Raw genomic sequence first — 17,573 nt, forward strand, 5'->3', positions numbered from 1 at the left:
TGTTGGGCAGCAGGAACAGGGGAAGAAATGCCTTGCCTTGCCTGCAGATTGGAGAGGATGATCTGTGGTTGCTCCATCCCAGGCTCCTGTAGGGCTGAGCTGGGCAAGCCACAGGAGATTATGGGATGGGCAGAGCCAGCACAGATGTGTCCAGGCTTGAGGCTTCATTACTCACCTCTGCCACATGGCTTGTTTTTGCCCTCACTCCTGAATGCTGCCTGGCAATGCAAGGGAAACAAGGGAAACAGCACTGGGAAAAGACCAGGAGGGAGGCTTGGGACAGCTCCCGCCTTCCCCTCCAGAGCCACAAAGGGCTCGGCTAAAGGATTAGGACATCGGAAGGGACAGTGGGGTGCCTTGGCCTTGGGGCAAGTGTGCCTAGACTGTGCAATGGGGAAGGCTCAGTTCAGGGCCTCCAGAGCTCCCATGGGAAAGGCAGGGTGTGGCTTGATGAGCCACAGGGAGTGCTGCCATCCCTGGCCGCTGGAGTCCTGTACACAGCAGCCATGCAGAGGCCAAAGGGACAGAGACGTAGAGGGACATGAAGGTTGGTGCCATGGTACAGGGCACAGAATCATCGCAGTTGGAAGGGATGCAGAAGGATCACCACGTCTGACTCTTTCAGTGAACTAATCAAAAAAACTAGTTTAGTCACTGAAAGATTAAAAATAAGGAAATTTGAAATATGAATTTTAGTCATTTTTGTGAGTTCTCTTAAGACTTTTTGCTGTCTTCATCTCTTTATCATCAGTGTGACTTGCTGCTATTTACCATCAAAAAATACTGGAATTGAGACACTGTGGCTCTTTCAGTGCTAGTAAATAAGCCCAGCCTACTGGCTATTGTGCATGACAGAGTTAGGACTGCAGACATTATTATTCATGTAATACTTGCACTAAGACATTCATCAGTCATACAAGGTATTGTTACACTTGTCTTATTTTAGGTTCTCTACAGTCAAGCACCTCAGCTTTTGCTCTTTTAATTCTGAGGGACAGCACTGAAAACAGATGCACCAATTTTCTCGCCAAACTAGAAACAGAATGTTTTTCCAGGGCAAAGGAGAAGATGAATGAGTCCAAGATGACCAAAAAATGGGTGCTTGCATGCAGACGTGCCCGAATCAGTGTCTTAGGACTCGCAGGCTTAATTAACTATGAAAAGTACACGCATGTCCTGAAGTGCTCCTGACTTGGCCTAGGAAGATGGTGGCTGGGAGCATGCTGACACTAACAAATAATTTACTAGACTTAGCCACTGGCTACTTTCATGCTTCTCAGGAAGGAAGGAAAGCATCAGGAGTGGCTTATAAGCCAAAATAACTTTTGAGCTACAAAGATGGCTAATTGGCTGGAGCACCTCTCCTGTGGAGACAGGATGAGAGAGATAGGGTTGTTCAACCTGGGCAAAAGAATGCTCCAGTACAACTTTATAGCATCTTCCAGCACCTGAAGGGGACATTCAAGAGAGCTGGAGAGAGACTTTTTACAAGGGCATGTCGTGACAGGAGAAAGAGGAGTGGCTTTAAACTGAAAGAGGGCAGGTTGAGATTAGATACTGGGAAGAAATTCTTTACTGCGGCAGTGGTGAGACACTGGAACAGGTTGCCCAGAGAAGTTAGGGGTGTCCCACCCCTGGCAGTGCTCAAGGCCAGGTTGGATGGGGCTTATGAGCAACCTGGTCAAGTGAAAGCGGATCTTGAAGGTCGCTTTCAACCCAAACCATTCTGTGATTCTGTGATAACTGATCTGGTGAGTCATACCAAGCTCACAAGCCACAATTTTATCACTGTTGGTACAAGGACAGAGGTGGTGTCAAGATATGCTTCTCTCACGTCTCAGTTTAAATACCCTTTATGGCATTGCCTTTGGTTTTCCTGGGCCCTTCCTCCAGGGAAGTCTCCTTTAGTATGGTGGCATGGACATGTTATTTACTGTATAATAATAAAGATGCATACAAAGAATTTTAATTATCTTTTATTTACGCAAACGTGTATTGAAATTAACCTAGATGTTCCATTTACAATGTTAATGAAACTTAGAAAATTATTGGAAAGAAATTATTTCTCCTAAAGCAAAAGTACACACATTCCAGTGCACAAACAGACTGAAAATCCTGAAACAGTAAGATTGCTCTGCAAATCCCCCTACAAGGCAAGGACACAAGCCAAAGTCTGGCTCCTGTCGTTGTTGAACTTCCCGACCTATCAGGTTCAAAAATAAATGGGCAGTAGGACCATTGAATTGTCCTACACAATATGGATTGGAAGGAGTCTTTGAACCCTTGTATGTTCAATTTCCAATGTTTCATTGATTGCTAATTTCCCTGTATTTCCCAATTTTTCCTGCAGTACCTACCAGGATATCAAAGGTATTCTCTGTGCTTTATGCTTTTGACCCTTTACTGAATTTTTATTTTGTTTTCACATCTCCTGATCAGTTCATATACCAAATCATCCCTCTTCGACACAAAATTCTCCACTGAATTTAATAACTTATTAATAGTAATACATTAATCCTGTATTTTTTTCAAACAAAATGTTCATAGTAGAAATAATAAAAAACACAAAAAACCCTTGACATTTCTCTACATGTCATCTATCATTATCCAGCTTATTTGGTTTGCATGCTATCTGCTTTTCCCACGATACTTTTACTTGGCTGCTGTGCAAGAACTATCTTTTATATACATTTTATGCAGTAAACCTTCAGCAAAAATTATATATAAATAAATATATCATATAGTTTTCTATGTGGGTGTACATAAATTTAGTTACAAAGAAGTAAATATACAGTGACTCCTCTAATTTCAAGATAAAATAGATCAAGCATAGTGTGCAGGCTTGTACACTATTGCAGGAGACAACTTTGGGTCGCTAAATGCAAAAGTTAGAACAATCATATTCCATTACTTGCAAAGAGAATAAACTTCAAAGCTGAAAAATAGGACCTAGACAGTGTACAAAGAGCTTTATTAAAATCTATACAAAACTATATAAATTGTTTATTTCCCTTTAAAAGTTATTTAAAGCCACTCATGAACTGTCTGAGTAAGAAAAGAGGTTTATACTAATTTAACATTTACTTGGCTATGCCCATTTTCTCCCGTATGGATTTTCTACTAATGGATTGATGGAGTAAATTGTTTTCATTGTCCCAGTCTAGACAGCAGTTAGATTAGGATCAAAAAAATGCCATCTCTCATTTGGTCAGGCATACAGACACCACTTAGCTAACTCTGGTGTACAGAAGGTGAAATGATGTGGAACAGAAATTCTCAGCATTCAGTGAATAATTGTCACCGTTTATCCAATACATTTGTCAGGAATGTGTTAGTTCTCCCATCACCGGGGGTCAAGAGGTGAGGGAAAAAAAAACAAACAGTGAAATAGTCTTAATACTGTTTAAACCTTCAGTAGAATGTAACAAAAAAAATACATCTACCATAGGCCAGAGTCAGGTATTTCAGACTTCTAATGTCAGCTACAGAATACACTCTCAGGCCTTGCCCTATTTCTCAGTCAGTGAACCTATGATATGAAGTTGGCTTTTCCAAAGGGCTGGACAACTCTGCGGATTATTTGATGAATCCAACAGGCTATACCCACAAAGCATTAAGTGAACAGGAGGCCTTCACCAGACCAGCTATGGCCTAGTGAGGAGTGTAATGAGTAGCCAAGAGGAGAACATAGCTCTACATCCATGTAAGTACAAGCAATGTACACACACACACACACACACACACACACACAAGAGACACAGAGCAGCCACAAAATGAGGCAACTTCAACATTTGCTGCTTGTAGACTATTAGAAGAGACGGTAGACCCTATCAGTAGAAAAAAAGACTTAAAACACTTAATTCAGAGGAACTGCATGGCGGCTGGAAAGAATCCATCCTTTTCTGACAAAGATCTCAAACATCTGCATGTACAGCTGAGGAAAGTAATTCTAGTATAGGGGGAACGGGGCAAGAATTTACACTACAGAAGCCCAAATTGAAAAGGAACAGAACACAGAATCACAGAGCGGTTCAGGTTGGGAGGCACCTCTGGAGGTCATTTGGTTCAAACCCTCTGCTCACGTGGGACCATTTAGAAATGGTCAGGACCATGTCCAGGTGTCTTATGCATATCTCTGAGGTGGGAGATTGGTGGGCAGGATTCAGTCATCCTCACGGTGAAGAAGTGTTTCTTCATGTTCTGAACAAACCTCCTGTGTTTCAGTTTGTGCTTTTTGCCTTTTGTCCTGTCACTGGGCACTGATGGGAAGAGCCTGGCTTTGGTCTATTTGCAACCCCTTTCAGGTATTTACACACATTCATAAAGTTCCCCTGAGCTTTTTGTTTTCCAGGCTGAACAATCACAGACCTGCCTTAACTGAAGTTTTTAAACAAGCGGATGACTTGCCCTACCAGGACCTGCACACCTGCATATCTGCACGGATAGAAAAAACATTGTAGCTGAAGATGGGAAAGACTGGAACAGGTTTGAAAGAACCAATCTAAAGAGAATGACACAGAGACATTGAAGTGAGCAGCTTTCGTGCCCATGCTGAAGGAGAGCTGCTGACCCGCAGCAAGGCAGGGGACGAGCTCTACCCACGGCGAACACATGACAGCCGGAGGGAGGAAGGAGGCGGCTTTTTCTTCCAAAGAGGCAGAGCACTGATTCAACTGAACGGGAGTCTCCCCGCTGAGGAGATGACGAATTCTATCCACACAGTCTTGTCACGGTGACCCGCTGGCCTCCCTGCCGCCTCCCCGTGCGCCCTTGGGCGGCGCAGACCCGCCGGGCCGGACGGGCGGTGCCATGGCGGCCGCTGCGCCCACAGCCAGCCCCTCCCCGCCCCGCGCCTCCGCGCCTGCGCCTGCCGAGAGGTCGGCGCTTCCCGTTCCGGCCGTGCCGCGGCTCTGTCAACATGGCAGCGGCGCCGGGCGGGCGGCCGGGCTGCCTCCTCTGGGCGGCAGGTGACGGGCGGCGGCGCCGGGCTGGGCTGCGGGAGAGCGGGGGGAAAGCTGGGCTTGCGGGGCGGGCAGCGCTGGGGCGGGCGGCGCGGTGGGGAAGCGCCGGGGGCAGCAGGGAAGGGAGCCTGTCAGCTGGCGTGGGTGAGCAGCCCGGGTTGGTTCGGGCATCACTCACGGAGCGCTTTTCCTTTGCCTCGCAGTGGTTGCACATGTGGTGGCGTCAGGTGCGGGTTTTGTGGAGGATCTAGATGAGTCGTAAGTACTGGGGTGTCTTGCCTCGTTGCTGAGATGTTGTTTGTCTTGTGGGGAACACGACTGCAGACCTTGTGTGTAGTGTGCTTGTCAAGAAAGCTACACTGGAAAAGATTGGTTTTTTTTTTGTAGAAGGAAGGACAGAAAAATTGTTGCTTGAATTATCATGGAATATCCTCTGTTGGAAAGGACCCACAAGGATCATTGAAGTCCGATTCCCGTCCCTGCACAGGACTCCCCAAGAATAACACCAAGTTTCTGAGAGTGTTGTCAAATCGCTCCTTGAACTCTGTCAGGTTTGGTGCTGTGACCACTGCCCTGGGAGCCTGTTCCAGTGCCCAGCCACTCTCTGGGTGAAAAACATTTTCCTAATATCCCACTGAAACCTTCCCAACACTTCATGCTATTCCCTCAGGTTATGTCACTGGCTGCCAGAGAGATCAGTGACTGCCACTCTGCTTCCTCTCTTGGGGAAGTCCTAGATTCTCATGAGGTCTCTCCCCTGTCTCACCTACTAAGGAGGTTCAGTTAATGAAGCTGAGAACAGTTTAATTTTTCAGCTTTTTTCAAAGCTATTACTGCAGGTGATGTTGCCAGAAATGTTCTTGAACTTCTTTTCTTGTTCTTTCTTTCCTTTTGGTATGGTGAATATATTGGTGTGTTGGTGCCTGCCCCAAATAAAAGCTGATTGCTTTTAACCAAGTTCTTCATTAGAGTTTGCTGCACACCTGCCACGAGGGGTTAGGAGAATGAGTCTAAGTGCATTCATGCATGGCCAGAGGCGGAAGGGAAAAGGATGCCTGCAGGACTAGTTCATGGCTGCTTGAAGTGCCACTAATATTCCAGTGCAAAAATGTGCCTGTACAACAGAATTAGTCCTGAGACTGTGCAGGAGTTGAATCGGGTAGTCCTGCCATGAACTTGGTTGTGTAGCATCACTGTTGGTGTACTGCTTTGCTGTAGCAGTTTGATAGCTACATAGTTGCTGTTTCCCAAGAAAATTACCCCAAATGTTTTTTTTGGTCAGATTAGCAGGTGCTACAAAGCAGCATGATTCTTGAAATTGAAAGAGAAGGTATGGGAAATAGTGGCTGGTAGGGCAGGAGAAGGTGGCATTAGATGACTGCTTTAGGATAAATTTCAGCCAGTTAAAGGTGATGTTTTCACAAGGGTTCAGTCCATGATAAATTACATCATAGAGCTAAACTGTCAAGAAACCACTCACATTTTTTACAATATTGCTTGTTTATCAGAAGATTAGATGAGGCATAGTGGATTTATGGGTGAGGGGATGGGAACATATGGAAGGAGTACTTGGGAGAGACACAGCAGCCTCTCTCAGGTGTTTGTGAGAAAACAACTGAAGCATGAAAACTGTTAGGACTTGATTTTCAAAGCTTTTTTTTAAAACATGCCCATATTTTCAAGGGCTGAAGATAACTTTACTTAGTCTATCTGTGCTCCTGCATCATGTTCCTGGATGAAGTTTCCATACATGTGAATTTAAACGTATTTGCTGTTTTATAGTGAAGAAGCCTGATTCTGTTGTCACGTAACTTTTTTTAAATAACTGATAAAAGAAAATCTTAGTTTAGAACACTTGAATTTCTCAGCTGTAAAACTATACAGATGCCTCTATTTGCAGTTGGGAGTAAGAATTGATGAATTCTTCAGGGCAGATTTTGTGTGGTTTTTTTAAAAGTTTTTTTTAGCTAACTGGCAAATGGTGAGAAAGGTCATGAAAACAATTTAAATTTAATTGAAATTAAAATTTAATTTAAACAATTTAAATTTTAATTAAAATTTTCTCCAAACCAGGGAATAGGGAGTGGTGAAATTTAAATCTTTCCATTTTAGAGATGCCTAAATATTATGGATGTTTTGCTGTTGCTGAAAGCCTTGTGTTCTATTTGATTGTTAGTAGTTGTAAACAGTGCTGATTAGTACAAGGTGCAGGTCCCTTTCCTAAGATTACAGGATATGGAAAAACAAGTAGCAGAGCAGAGCTAACAGATGTGCACTTCTAGGCTGTGGAAGGGAAACACAATGAGCTGAGATTCCTCTTGGCTTGTGCTGCTCTGATAGCAGATCTGCTGTCTCAGGTCAGTACTCATCTTGTGATGTGTGTGGACTTGCTCTACTGTGATAAGGAAGCAGATAAGTAGCCTGACTGAAAAAGGAAGTATTTTTATGTCTGTGGGGATGCATTAGTGGCTCAAACTAGGATCAGAAGTGTAAGAAACAGTGCAAAGGGAGTGAAAAGGGAGACAGCAAGGGATAGATACAGCAGCTGGGTTGATTTGAGGCCCTTGGAATTGTGGCCTTGGTGTTCAGTTTTGCTTCATGCTGGTTTCTTTTAACTGTTCATTATTTTAAATGGGTGCTTGGTTTAAGTGGAGGCTGAGAGAACATTTGATCATGTAGTTAGGAAGATGTATGTGTTTGAGACAAACAATTTTGTTTCAAGGATGTGCAACATTTACATCATCTTTCCACCAGTGTGATTGTGTCTCTGCCATCCAACAGAGGATTGCACAGGACAGTTAAAAAGAGACACTGAAAATTTGTGCTTGGAAATGTATTTATAGGGCCTAGAAACAGCACCTTCAGAAAATGCTTAACTACTCATTTGTAGAGACATTTCTGTTTTTCTTCAGCAGTGTGTTGAACTTAATATTGTCTAGTAGTTTAATCACTGACATTACCAAAACTTGAGTAAGTTTCAATAGCTGGGGTTTTGTTACCCTTCAAATTTTAGTTTATGTGGAAGCTGATTAAATAGGTGCTTGTCAGTGAGTAGTACATTGAAATTTATTACTGTAAAAGCTACAGTATTTTTTATAGAGTCTTAGGTCAAAGTTATCAAACTCTGTTGGAAAGCTCAGCCTCCAGATGTTTCCTTTCTTTCCCTCTTTTCTTTCTGTTTGCTGGCAAGATTGAAGTCTTACCTTTCTCACTGCTTTAATGCTCTTTGTAATTTGCCATAACAGTTGTACTGTGGCAGAGGAAGGAGAACGTTTAATTGTAAATTTTTCTTATACAAAGCAAAAGTGGATATTCTAAATTGAAGCACAGCCCAGGATCTTATGTTTCACTAACTGCTTTCTGGCTCTTGCATCATAACCAATTATTTGGCATTGTAATTGGAAGTTAGCTGTAGCTTTGTTAGAGTTCTCAAGAGATGTTGGACTCTCACTGGTTCTTTCATTAGCTCTATAGCACTTAGGGTGGTGAAGTAAATTTTTAGTGAGGTTGTCAACTAAACAATTTTGTGGCTTAAAAATGCTGCTTTCCTTTAGCAGTTCCACGTTAATCTCTGCAAATATCTTTCCTGCTGATGTACAGGAATTGCAGCCTTGGTATGCCATCAATAAGATAGGCTGGAATTTACCAGTGGAATGCTGCAATTCTAAGTTTGAAACCCTCAACACTGTAATTAGATTGTACTCATGATTTCTGAGTTATTTCTTTCAAACAGTAAGCCAACATCACCATTAGTATTTCTTCAAGACCATTATGGCCTATTACAGATTCAACTTTAAATGAAATAAAATAAATTCTGCCTACTGCTTATGAGCCATTTATAGGCATGCTGCATATTGGGAATTGATGAGTTGGGCTATAACGTCTATTAATTGGATCTTAGAGTGTAGATCACACACTTACTGCATATTTATATATAAATATTAATCTCCTTTTGCAATAAGAGTGGTGCAGTAAGAATGTTGTGTCATATATGTTAAAGTGTATGACTTTAGTCCCAGTTCTAGTCACTTTTACAAAACCTGTCTTTTGCAAAAACAAACCTTTGATTAAGATTCTAGCATATTTAATTCTCTACATAGAACTAATTAACTAATGCAGTAATTCATATGATCTTGTAGTGACAGCAGTGAAATGTGTAAGCAGCATTTTTGGGAGGTACCAGAGAGCTTTGATTTACCAAGTTTGGTTTTGTATTAGAGCTTTTAGAATTTAGTGACAGATTTACAGTTAATGAAAACAGTCAGTTAATTTGAATGCCATTTATCTAGCATTAAGATAATTCAGTAATATCTGTGTATCTCTGGGTTTTATCAGTAACTTCATCATTTTTATTCCAATAAGTTGGTTTTTTGGTATTGTGCAATTTCAATAAAACTATAAACTGACACAACTATAGTAGAATGTTAAAGGAGGTTGAACTAAAATTGTTTTGCATGTTAATATTAAAGGTGATAATTCGTTTACATTCAGTAAAGCTAAGATTAACAGTTTAAACCAATGGTCTGAGAGTCTGTGTTGGTACATAAAAATACAACAACAAATATATTTAATACAACTAAGACAACTGCAAGATTCTGTATCCTAATCAAATATCTTCTGTGTGTTTTGGTGTGTATTCTTATTTCTTGCTGTTTTTCTGTTTTGTTGGGTGTTTTTTTGTCTTGGAAAATAGTTAAAGTAACCTAATTGGCACAGCTCTGTGTGTGTGTGTAGTATAGTGCTAAAAAATAACCACTACTAAAAAAAACCCATCTCCTCTGTCTCCCTACCCTCAAAGAAAGAAACAAACCAGAAGTCTTGTATCTATAGTTTTTTACTAACTATGTTGTAGACTTTGCCTGTTTCACACGTGCACTTCACTGTTTTATTTTGAGATATATAATTTGCTGATTTCATTTATTCCTCTTTCTAGGTTTAAAGAGAACCGTAAAGACGATATTTGGCTTGTAGATGTGAGTATGTGAGAAAAACGGGAAGATCTGCCGGTGGAAATTAAAAGACAGAATGCACAGTGCTACACCCTGTAGTCAGGCTGCTTCATTGTTGGGAAAATTGTTTGTACATGATGCAGAAAAATTTCACGACTTTAATCCGGACAGGATAGATAAGCAATCTGTCTGTTGTTCAGGGTGAACCAGGAATAGGCTGAATAGGCTTCAATTTATATTTTGCAGTCCTTAAAAAAGGAAAGCAGATTACCTAACACTCAGAAGGTGATAAGCTCTGTTGGGAATTTTTATAGTTCCTTTCACTAATTATATCAGTTGATTCATGTTCTAGACTGTATTAGCACTGAAAGATCAAATACATAAGTGCCTCCTTTTACTTTTCTAAATTATTTGGAAAGATACGGTTTCCCTTATTTCAGGGACAAAGAGTTATTAAAATGATTGAGCTTGTTTGTGAATGAGGAAACATTCCTTTTCTCGCCCAAATATGTACTGTAATTCTCAAAATTGTGTTACTCAGATTTGTGATTTTTGAGTGGGAAAAACTATATGTGCTAATTCAGAGTTTTTTGTAATGTGTAGCAAAACAACATCCATCTTTGTCAAATTGTGACCATATCTTGTTACACCAAAACATTGATATCTTCCTCCTATTGACAAGTTCATATTCCTGGCTAGATTGTTTATATAATCTTTTAACTTGCAAAAAAAAAAAAAAAAAAGTTCTGAGCACAGTTTGTTCCTAAGTAAGAAATCATATAATACTGCAGTAATTTAATGTATTCCTTTCAAACTTGTGCTTTTCCATAGAAGTAGGACTAAATCATAAATGCTGTTTGCTGTGCTAACCTTGTAACTAACTTGCAATTTTATTAAGGCATAAGGAGTACCATGACTGGAAAATAAGTCCTGCTAATGATTTGAGGGTTAATTGTAGAATCAACTTATACTATTAATTTTTTTTTTAATAAAATGTATTTGCTTCTCAGTTCTATGCACCTTGGTGTGGCCACTGCAAGAAGCTAGAGCCTGTGTGGAATGAAGTGGGCATAGAAATGAGAAACATGGGTTCTCCAGTAAAAGTTGGGAAGATGGATGCAACTTCCTTTTCTAGTAAGTATGGTTTGTTTAGGGTAATTTCACCACAGCCTCTGTTTTGAAACTATTCTTAATTTTTTTTCTGAAAGTCGTTCTTCTGTGTCATAGCACAGGTATGAAAACAGCCACCAGAGAAAAATTTCCTGATTATTTTTCTCTCTAACAGTGACAACTTGCTGTAGTATGTGATTTTTATCGCATTTATTTCTGCTTGAGTAGAGAATTCCTCCTGACAAATGGAAGGTAAAAGCTTTTCAAAGATCTGCTTTTGATACGCCTCTTAGAGTACTGTTATATAAGCATTTTTATGTGGTGTGTCTCTTGAGAGCATCCAGTTTTAGGTTCCTTGTATTACTGTTGGAGGAGTGCCTGTGTTCTTGTTCGTACTCGTTTCAGGTAATCGGTCCCGGAGCTGTTACACAAAGCCTGCTGAAATTACTGAATTCATTTCATCAGTGATCAGTGTTCAGCTGATTTCTTCCCATATTTCTCTGTAAATGTCTCCTCAAATAACTGAGTTCAGCTCTTTCAATGCCTTTTTTTTGCTGATGCCTTTCATATGTACTGACCTTTTCAGAGAAAACCCCAAACCTTCAGTATTCAGAGAACGGGTTTGGGTAGACGTGAGAGGATTGTTGAATGCTTAACAGTACTTTCTTTGTGTTTGTGGTCTTGTTTACTGTCAATTTACTTGTATCCTTGTTGAACCAGGAGGATATTTAAAAGGGAAGGTATAGGAAGGAGTGGGGCCCAAGTGAGATCTATATGCAATAAAATTTTGTAGATACATGTAATGTTTTTAGTTAATATCCATTAAATCAGATTATTCAGGTTTATTGTATTTGCCTGAAATATTATGCAGCGTACCTTTTTCAGTGATATTCCAGTTTTTCCTGTGCTTAGATATAGGAGAGTTTGGTCTTTTGAGAGGAAAATGATTTTGTCTCAAAGACCAATTCATTGTATATATCTTTTTCTGTAAAACCAAGTAAATTTGAATTCATGTTTCATCTTAAGATGCTTAATTTCTATAGAAAAGTAAGACTGGAGAATTAGAAGTTTCAAGTTCATGCAACCAGGTAGCTTCAAAATTGGGAATAGATTTCATGGTTTTCTAACTTTCCAGTTATGTATATAAAATTCTAAATTACATAAATTGTATCTACTCTTATCCTGAAATATTTGCATCTGTCATCCTGTTACTAAATTCTTGTATTTTATACCTTGAACAGAATTGGTCCTGTGTTTTTGTTATATAATTCATTTTTATACATATAAAAATTACTAAAAGTTGCAAGGGTTCCTTTGTGCCCTGGAAGTTTCTCTTCTCAGATTTGCTACTAGTTTTATAAAGAATAGTGTGTGATAAATCTTTTGAAAGGGTTTTATACTTCCATTTGGAAAGTGGAAGTTTTACATCTGGATGTGAAAAGCTCCAATCAACTTTGCTTAATGTCTTTGCAATCTAAAGATTCTCTGAAATGAAAGTTATTCAGTCTTCAGAATATCAGAAGGAAATGCAGCTGTAACGTGTATGTGTCACTATGAAGGAACATGAATGGTTTGCTCCTCATAGTTTGTGATCATAGTAGGAATATGAAGTGTTGTGGAAGATCTGAACTTTGGGTAGCTTGTTGTCAGAGAGCTGAGATCACAGGTGAACATATAAATCATCCAGTAAATGTCACCTCTGGTAGCTCTGTGGGATGAGGACACAGCACTTACATCAACAGAGAAGTCACCTGCTGTGGTATCAGCTGAATTTCCAGGGGGTTTAGCCTCGGGAGGCCACTGTATGTAAGCTGAGTAGAAATGCATCACACCTGGGGCTGGCACAGTTGCTGCTGTTTGGCTGTATTGCATTCTTCATATCAAGAAGTGGAGGTGATGATGCAAATACGTCACTTCCATGATGTTGAGAGGATTTTGGTAATCCTCATGGCTGGAATGTTTAAAGAAAGTGTTTAAAATTGTCTCTTCTAGTTCTCCTAACCATGCACAAGAACTGTGCAAGGAGAAGTAAACTGTCTGTTGACAGCTCTTGTGATTGAGTGTTCCAATACACATTTTAATGCATTGTAGTTCTATATAGCAGAGCTATGAGAGAAAAGGATCAGAATCAAATTGATCCTCATATGCATATTTCTTACAACAGTCATCTTTGATTAAGCTGCCTGTAGGTGAGCTGCTAGTTATTTGTAATGCTATGCAATAAGGTACTGATCCTAAGGTGAACAACCTTAGGGTCACAATTTCTAAACTCTAACTGAGGGCTTTGCATACAAGTCCTGCCACATCTGCTTGCTGTGTGTGGCCTGTGATTGGTAGCTTCAGAATGGTTTTGTAACAAGTAGTGAGTGTAGGGATTGTTGTTCAATAGGGAATTGCACAAGTATTGCAAGAATTTTAGACTTAATCCTTTTTTGAGACTATGAAGTTTAATTTTTGGAAAACACTGAATTTGCTGTAAAGTGTAAAGGTGGCAGTTGGTATGTTCACAAGTGGAAGGGTAGTTGCAAATTGTACTCCTCCAACTGATGGAAGCAAGATACATGGTTTTAAGCAAATCTGAGGTGGAGGAAAAAGTTAAGCAGTTATCTTACTTTTCACCACTTTGGTAAGCAGCAGATAACTGTCTGATTGCTTAGAAAGTGCCTACTTCTGGTAAGATTCCTGACAGTAGACATTTACTTGTGTGGAATATGGTTTAAAAACTTTTTTATAATTAGTGCAGTATGATACTGCATTTCTCTTGTTAGCCATTACTGTAGCACATGAGTAGTTAATTGTCTTCTATGTTTCTTTCAAGCATTAGTATTAACAGCTCTACCTCCTTGATGCTTAATTCTTGCCTCTTTATATTTTCAGTCAGTTGTATGTGGATATTCAATGCATGCTACCTTTTGGTGAAATCAGATCAAGCATGTCTGTCCAGAGGATTCTCATGACATTTGAGTTGTAGCACATGAGTTGGGAGCCTATCCTGAGACGCTGCAGCACCTCTGAAAGAAGTCCAGAATTTAATGATGTAGCTTAATAATAGCAGGCTTTTTCTTGAAAGCAAGTAAAATAATTCATATTGAGAGAAGTGGTATTTTTTTTCATTTGTTTATGTGGCTTGAATAGTAAACCATGTTTAAAGATTAAGGTAGGAGAGAAAAAAAAAGTCTTGGTTCACTTTAGCATTAACGCATTTCTTTCAGGTATTGCATCTGAATTTGGAGTGCGAGGCTATCCAACAATCAAGCTGTAAGTTGATGCTTCCTATTGAATTTCTATCAATGATTTCATAACAGAAAATTAAAAATAGCCCTGTCAATTTAAAAATCTCAAGCAAGTGTAATGTATAGTCCAGTACAATGTCATGTTAAGTAAACACTCAGTAATTTTGAGTACTTTTTAGCAGGTTATTGTTTAAGCAAACAGTATTCATAATATGTCACAATAAATCTTGTCAAGTTAGTTTTCTCGAAAAGGCAGCAGAGATATTCAGCTTGATACGGAAAAGCTTTAAGAATGAAGAATTTTGTTGGCATATAGAGGCATTGAAAATTTGGGTTATCATTACGTTTTTTCCTCTGAGCTTCCTAAACCTATATGGATTCAAAAGAAAGTCTATTAGAATTTGTAAAACTTTTTTGAATACTCTGCTAATGCAAGCATGCTACATCCCTTCTCAGCAGAGTACCATAAGCTGAAGAACACTGAAGTTTAATACAGAAATTCAAAAGGTTTTGCAGATTATTTGATACATTTCAATTATAAAAAAAATCATTAATGAAATTTACATGCTTGCCTTTTACAAGGAGTAGTGTCTGAGTAGCATAAATGTTGAGTCCCTACGGTTTGGTGTGAGTGTGGGGTGTTTTGTCATTTTTGGGGGGATTTTTAATATGGTCATAAACAAACGTTCTAAATCTTCTGTGTGCTTACAAAGCAAATGACTGCTGTGTACTAGAAAAAAGTAATTGTAAAAGAATGTTAAGTATTTCAACAAGTCAGTAACTCAGATACAGTGTGGATAAGCTTTTACTCCATAATTGCACTGTATTGCATTATTGACTTTTATGTTTTGCTGACCACTTCTTTTGCTTATCACTTGCTAAAAAGTGACTGTAGTAAACGTGAGGATTGAGAGATTTTGTACATGCAAATGTACTTTAGGTGATTGCTATTGTGTTTATTTTTTGTGTTTCCTATTCATCTAGCTTAAAAGGTGACTTGGCATACAACTATAGAGGACCTAGAACCAAAGATGATATAATTGAGTTTGCTAATAGAGTGGCAGGGTAAGTATACTCTCCTCTGAGACTGGTTCTGGTGACTTAAAACTTATGTAGGATTTTGAGGTGGGCCAAGAGTTAAATCTATTTAAAAAGAACAAAATATTGAAATGAAAAACTGTTTGCACTGCATATGTGGCTGCATGGGAGACTGGTAGTGAGTTAAGATTATTTATTTCTAAGACCAGATTTCCTAACTGCTGTGCTCATGTTCAGAATTTTTTCTCTCAAATGATTGAAACCTTATTGTGGCCTTGCACTATATAAAGAGATTGTGTAATAGACTTTCTATCAGGGTCTGTACTGACAGGATAAGGGGCAATAGTTTTAAACAGAAAGGGGATAGACTTAGATTAAATATTGTGAAAAAATTCTTCACTGTGAGGGTGGTGAGACACAGGAACAGGTTGCCCAAAGAAGTTGTGGATGCCTCATCTCTGGAAGTGTTCAAGGCCAGTTTGGCTGGGGCTTTGAGCAACCTGGTCTAGTGAGAGATGTCCCTGCTCATGGTGGCAGGGTTGGACCAGGTAATCCTTAAGGTCCCTTCCAGTCTAGTCCAGTCTGTGATTGTGCAGCCAGTAAAAGGCATGCATGTTTACAGCATTTTGTAGTAATATCTGAATTTCAAATTTAAGAGTACTATTTGAGGAACATAACATGTTACTTTTGGTGGGGGGGGGTTTGGCAGGTGTCCTTTTTTGCTGTTTTCTTTTAGTTGAAAGTAGAATAATGAGTTGAAAAATTAATTTGCATTGTGGAATTTAATTTTTTAAAAAACAACACACAAAACTATGTGTTTTGTGACATTTTCTAGTGGATTTTTATTTGTTTGGGTTTTGCAGGTTGCAGTAACAGATTTTTTTTTTTTTTTCCTTCCCAGACCTCTTATCAGGCCACTTCCTAGCCAGCATCTGTTTGAGCATGTGCAAAAGAGACATCGTGTACTTTTTGTATATGTTGGTGGTGAATCGCCTTTAAAGGTTTGAAGCTTGATTAAGTAAAGTTACTTCTTCTGGCTATTTAGGAAGTAATTAAAATAATCTTTAAAAAGATTGAAGTGCATGCTTGTAACCAATTTTTGGGGGGCTTTACATTTATTAAAGGGTTTTTACAATCTTATGCTATAACCGTATTTTCTAATTGCTCTTTGAAGAAAAGGTATGTCACAAAGCTTTTGTTTGACACATACTAAAAGTTCAGAAATTAAAAAAACATTGTTTGTATTTTTTCAGGAAAAATACATTGAGGTTGCTTCAGAACTAATAGTTTATACATACTTTTTTTCTGCCTCAGAAGATGTGCTGCCTGAGGTAAGCTGTTTCCATTCCTACTCTTTCCCCAGAAATGGCATATATCTCCTCATCTATGTAATTTTGCTGTTCTGATGGCACAGAGATTGCTTCTTACAGTATGTTTGGCTTTGATAGATATCTAAGTAATTACACTGAAACTTGTAATTTTAGAGCCTATATGGACAAAGCATACATCCCAAATTTCAGTCTGTCATTGCTATATTTTGGCCAGTCATGTGAATAAAATTAATCAGATGTGCAGAACTCAACATGGGCCACACAACCTGCTCAAGAAAGTAAATACTTGAATTTTTAGCCAGTGCAAAACGCTTGTTGCTCCCAACAGTTTTTTCACCAAACTTTTAGAGCTAATTAGGGGCTCTGTAGCATGGATTACTGCTCGTACCCTAGTAATCAGAAGTGAAGAAGTAAGTTTTTTTCATCTTGGACAATTCAGCTGATAAAAACATTAGTCTGCCTGGGGATCAGCCAATCCAGTCCACTGTGTGCAGAATTCTTTTGTGGCTCTTTAGAGAATTCTGTAACAAGGAAAGTATTTACAGTTTGTCACAAGGGTGGAAAAATTGATACTACTGTAGTTAGTCTAACCATTGTTGCTTACTTGTAGCAAAATTAAGAGACTTTTTCCAGCTGCCTTGTATCAAAAGCCACCTTAATCTAAATATTGCTATTTGCACTTCAGCTTCACCTAAACAAGAAAAGTACTGTTCAGTTGTGCAGTAGAAAGAGTGTAAAAAAGGCTGCAAGTCTTTGAGGTTCTATTATCACACTGATGTAAGCAGTGAGGTTTTTTTCCCCACAGAAGGTAATTTCCCATCAGTGTCACTTAGGCTAAAGTAGAGATGGTGTGCAGTATTCTATGAGAGAGAATCAAAAATGTTAAGAAACTTCTGGTTGCTAGTTGTAATGAGCCTTTGCATTACAGTGTTCATTGTTAGGCTTGGTTTT

At 39.1% G+C, this 17,573-nt stretch overlaps 1 protein-coding gene across 1 annotated transcript in view; it reads left to right on the forward strand.

Moving 5' to 3' along the window:
* Nucleotides 1-4,841: 4,841 nt before the first annotated feature.
* Nucleotides 4,842-17,573, forward strand: part of TMX3 (thioredoxin related transmembrane protein 3) — a 29,093-nt gene continuing 16,361 nt past the window's right edge. Inside the window, exons 1-8 of the mRNA XM_085052462.1 lie at nt 4,842-4,967; nt 5,165-5,219; nt 9,895-9,934; nt 10,921-11,044; nt 14,233-14,278; nt 15,238-15,318; nt 16,193-16,292; nt 16,545-16,622. Coding sequence (XP_084908588.1) covers nt 4,919-4,967; nt 5,165-5,219; nt 9,895-9,934; nt 10,921-11,044; nt 14,233-14,278; nt 15,238-15,318; nt 16,193-16,292; nt 16,545-16,622 — 573 coding nt within the window. The 5' untranslated portion in view covers nt 4,842-4,918. The remainder of the gene's footprint in view (nt 4,968-5,164; nt 5,220-9,894; nt 9,935-10,920; nt 11,045-14,232; nt 14,279-15,237; nt 15,319-16,192; nt 16,293-16,544; nt 16,623-17,573) is intronic.

The sequence above is a fragment of the Lichenostomus cassidix genome, chromosome 2 (assembly GCF_008360975.1).
Source record: "Lichenostomus cassidix isolate B80296 chromosome 2, HeHo_3.0, whole genome shotgun sequence".
Taxonomy (NCBI): Eukaryota; Metazoa; Chordata; class Aves; order Passeriformes; family Meliphagidae; genus Lichenostomus; species Lichenostomus cassidix.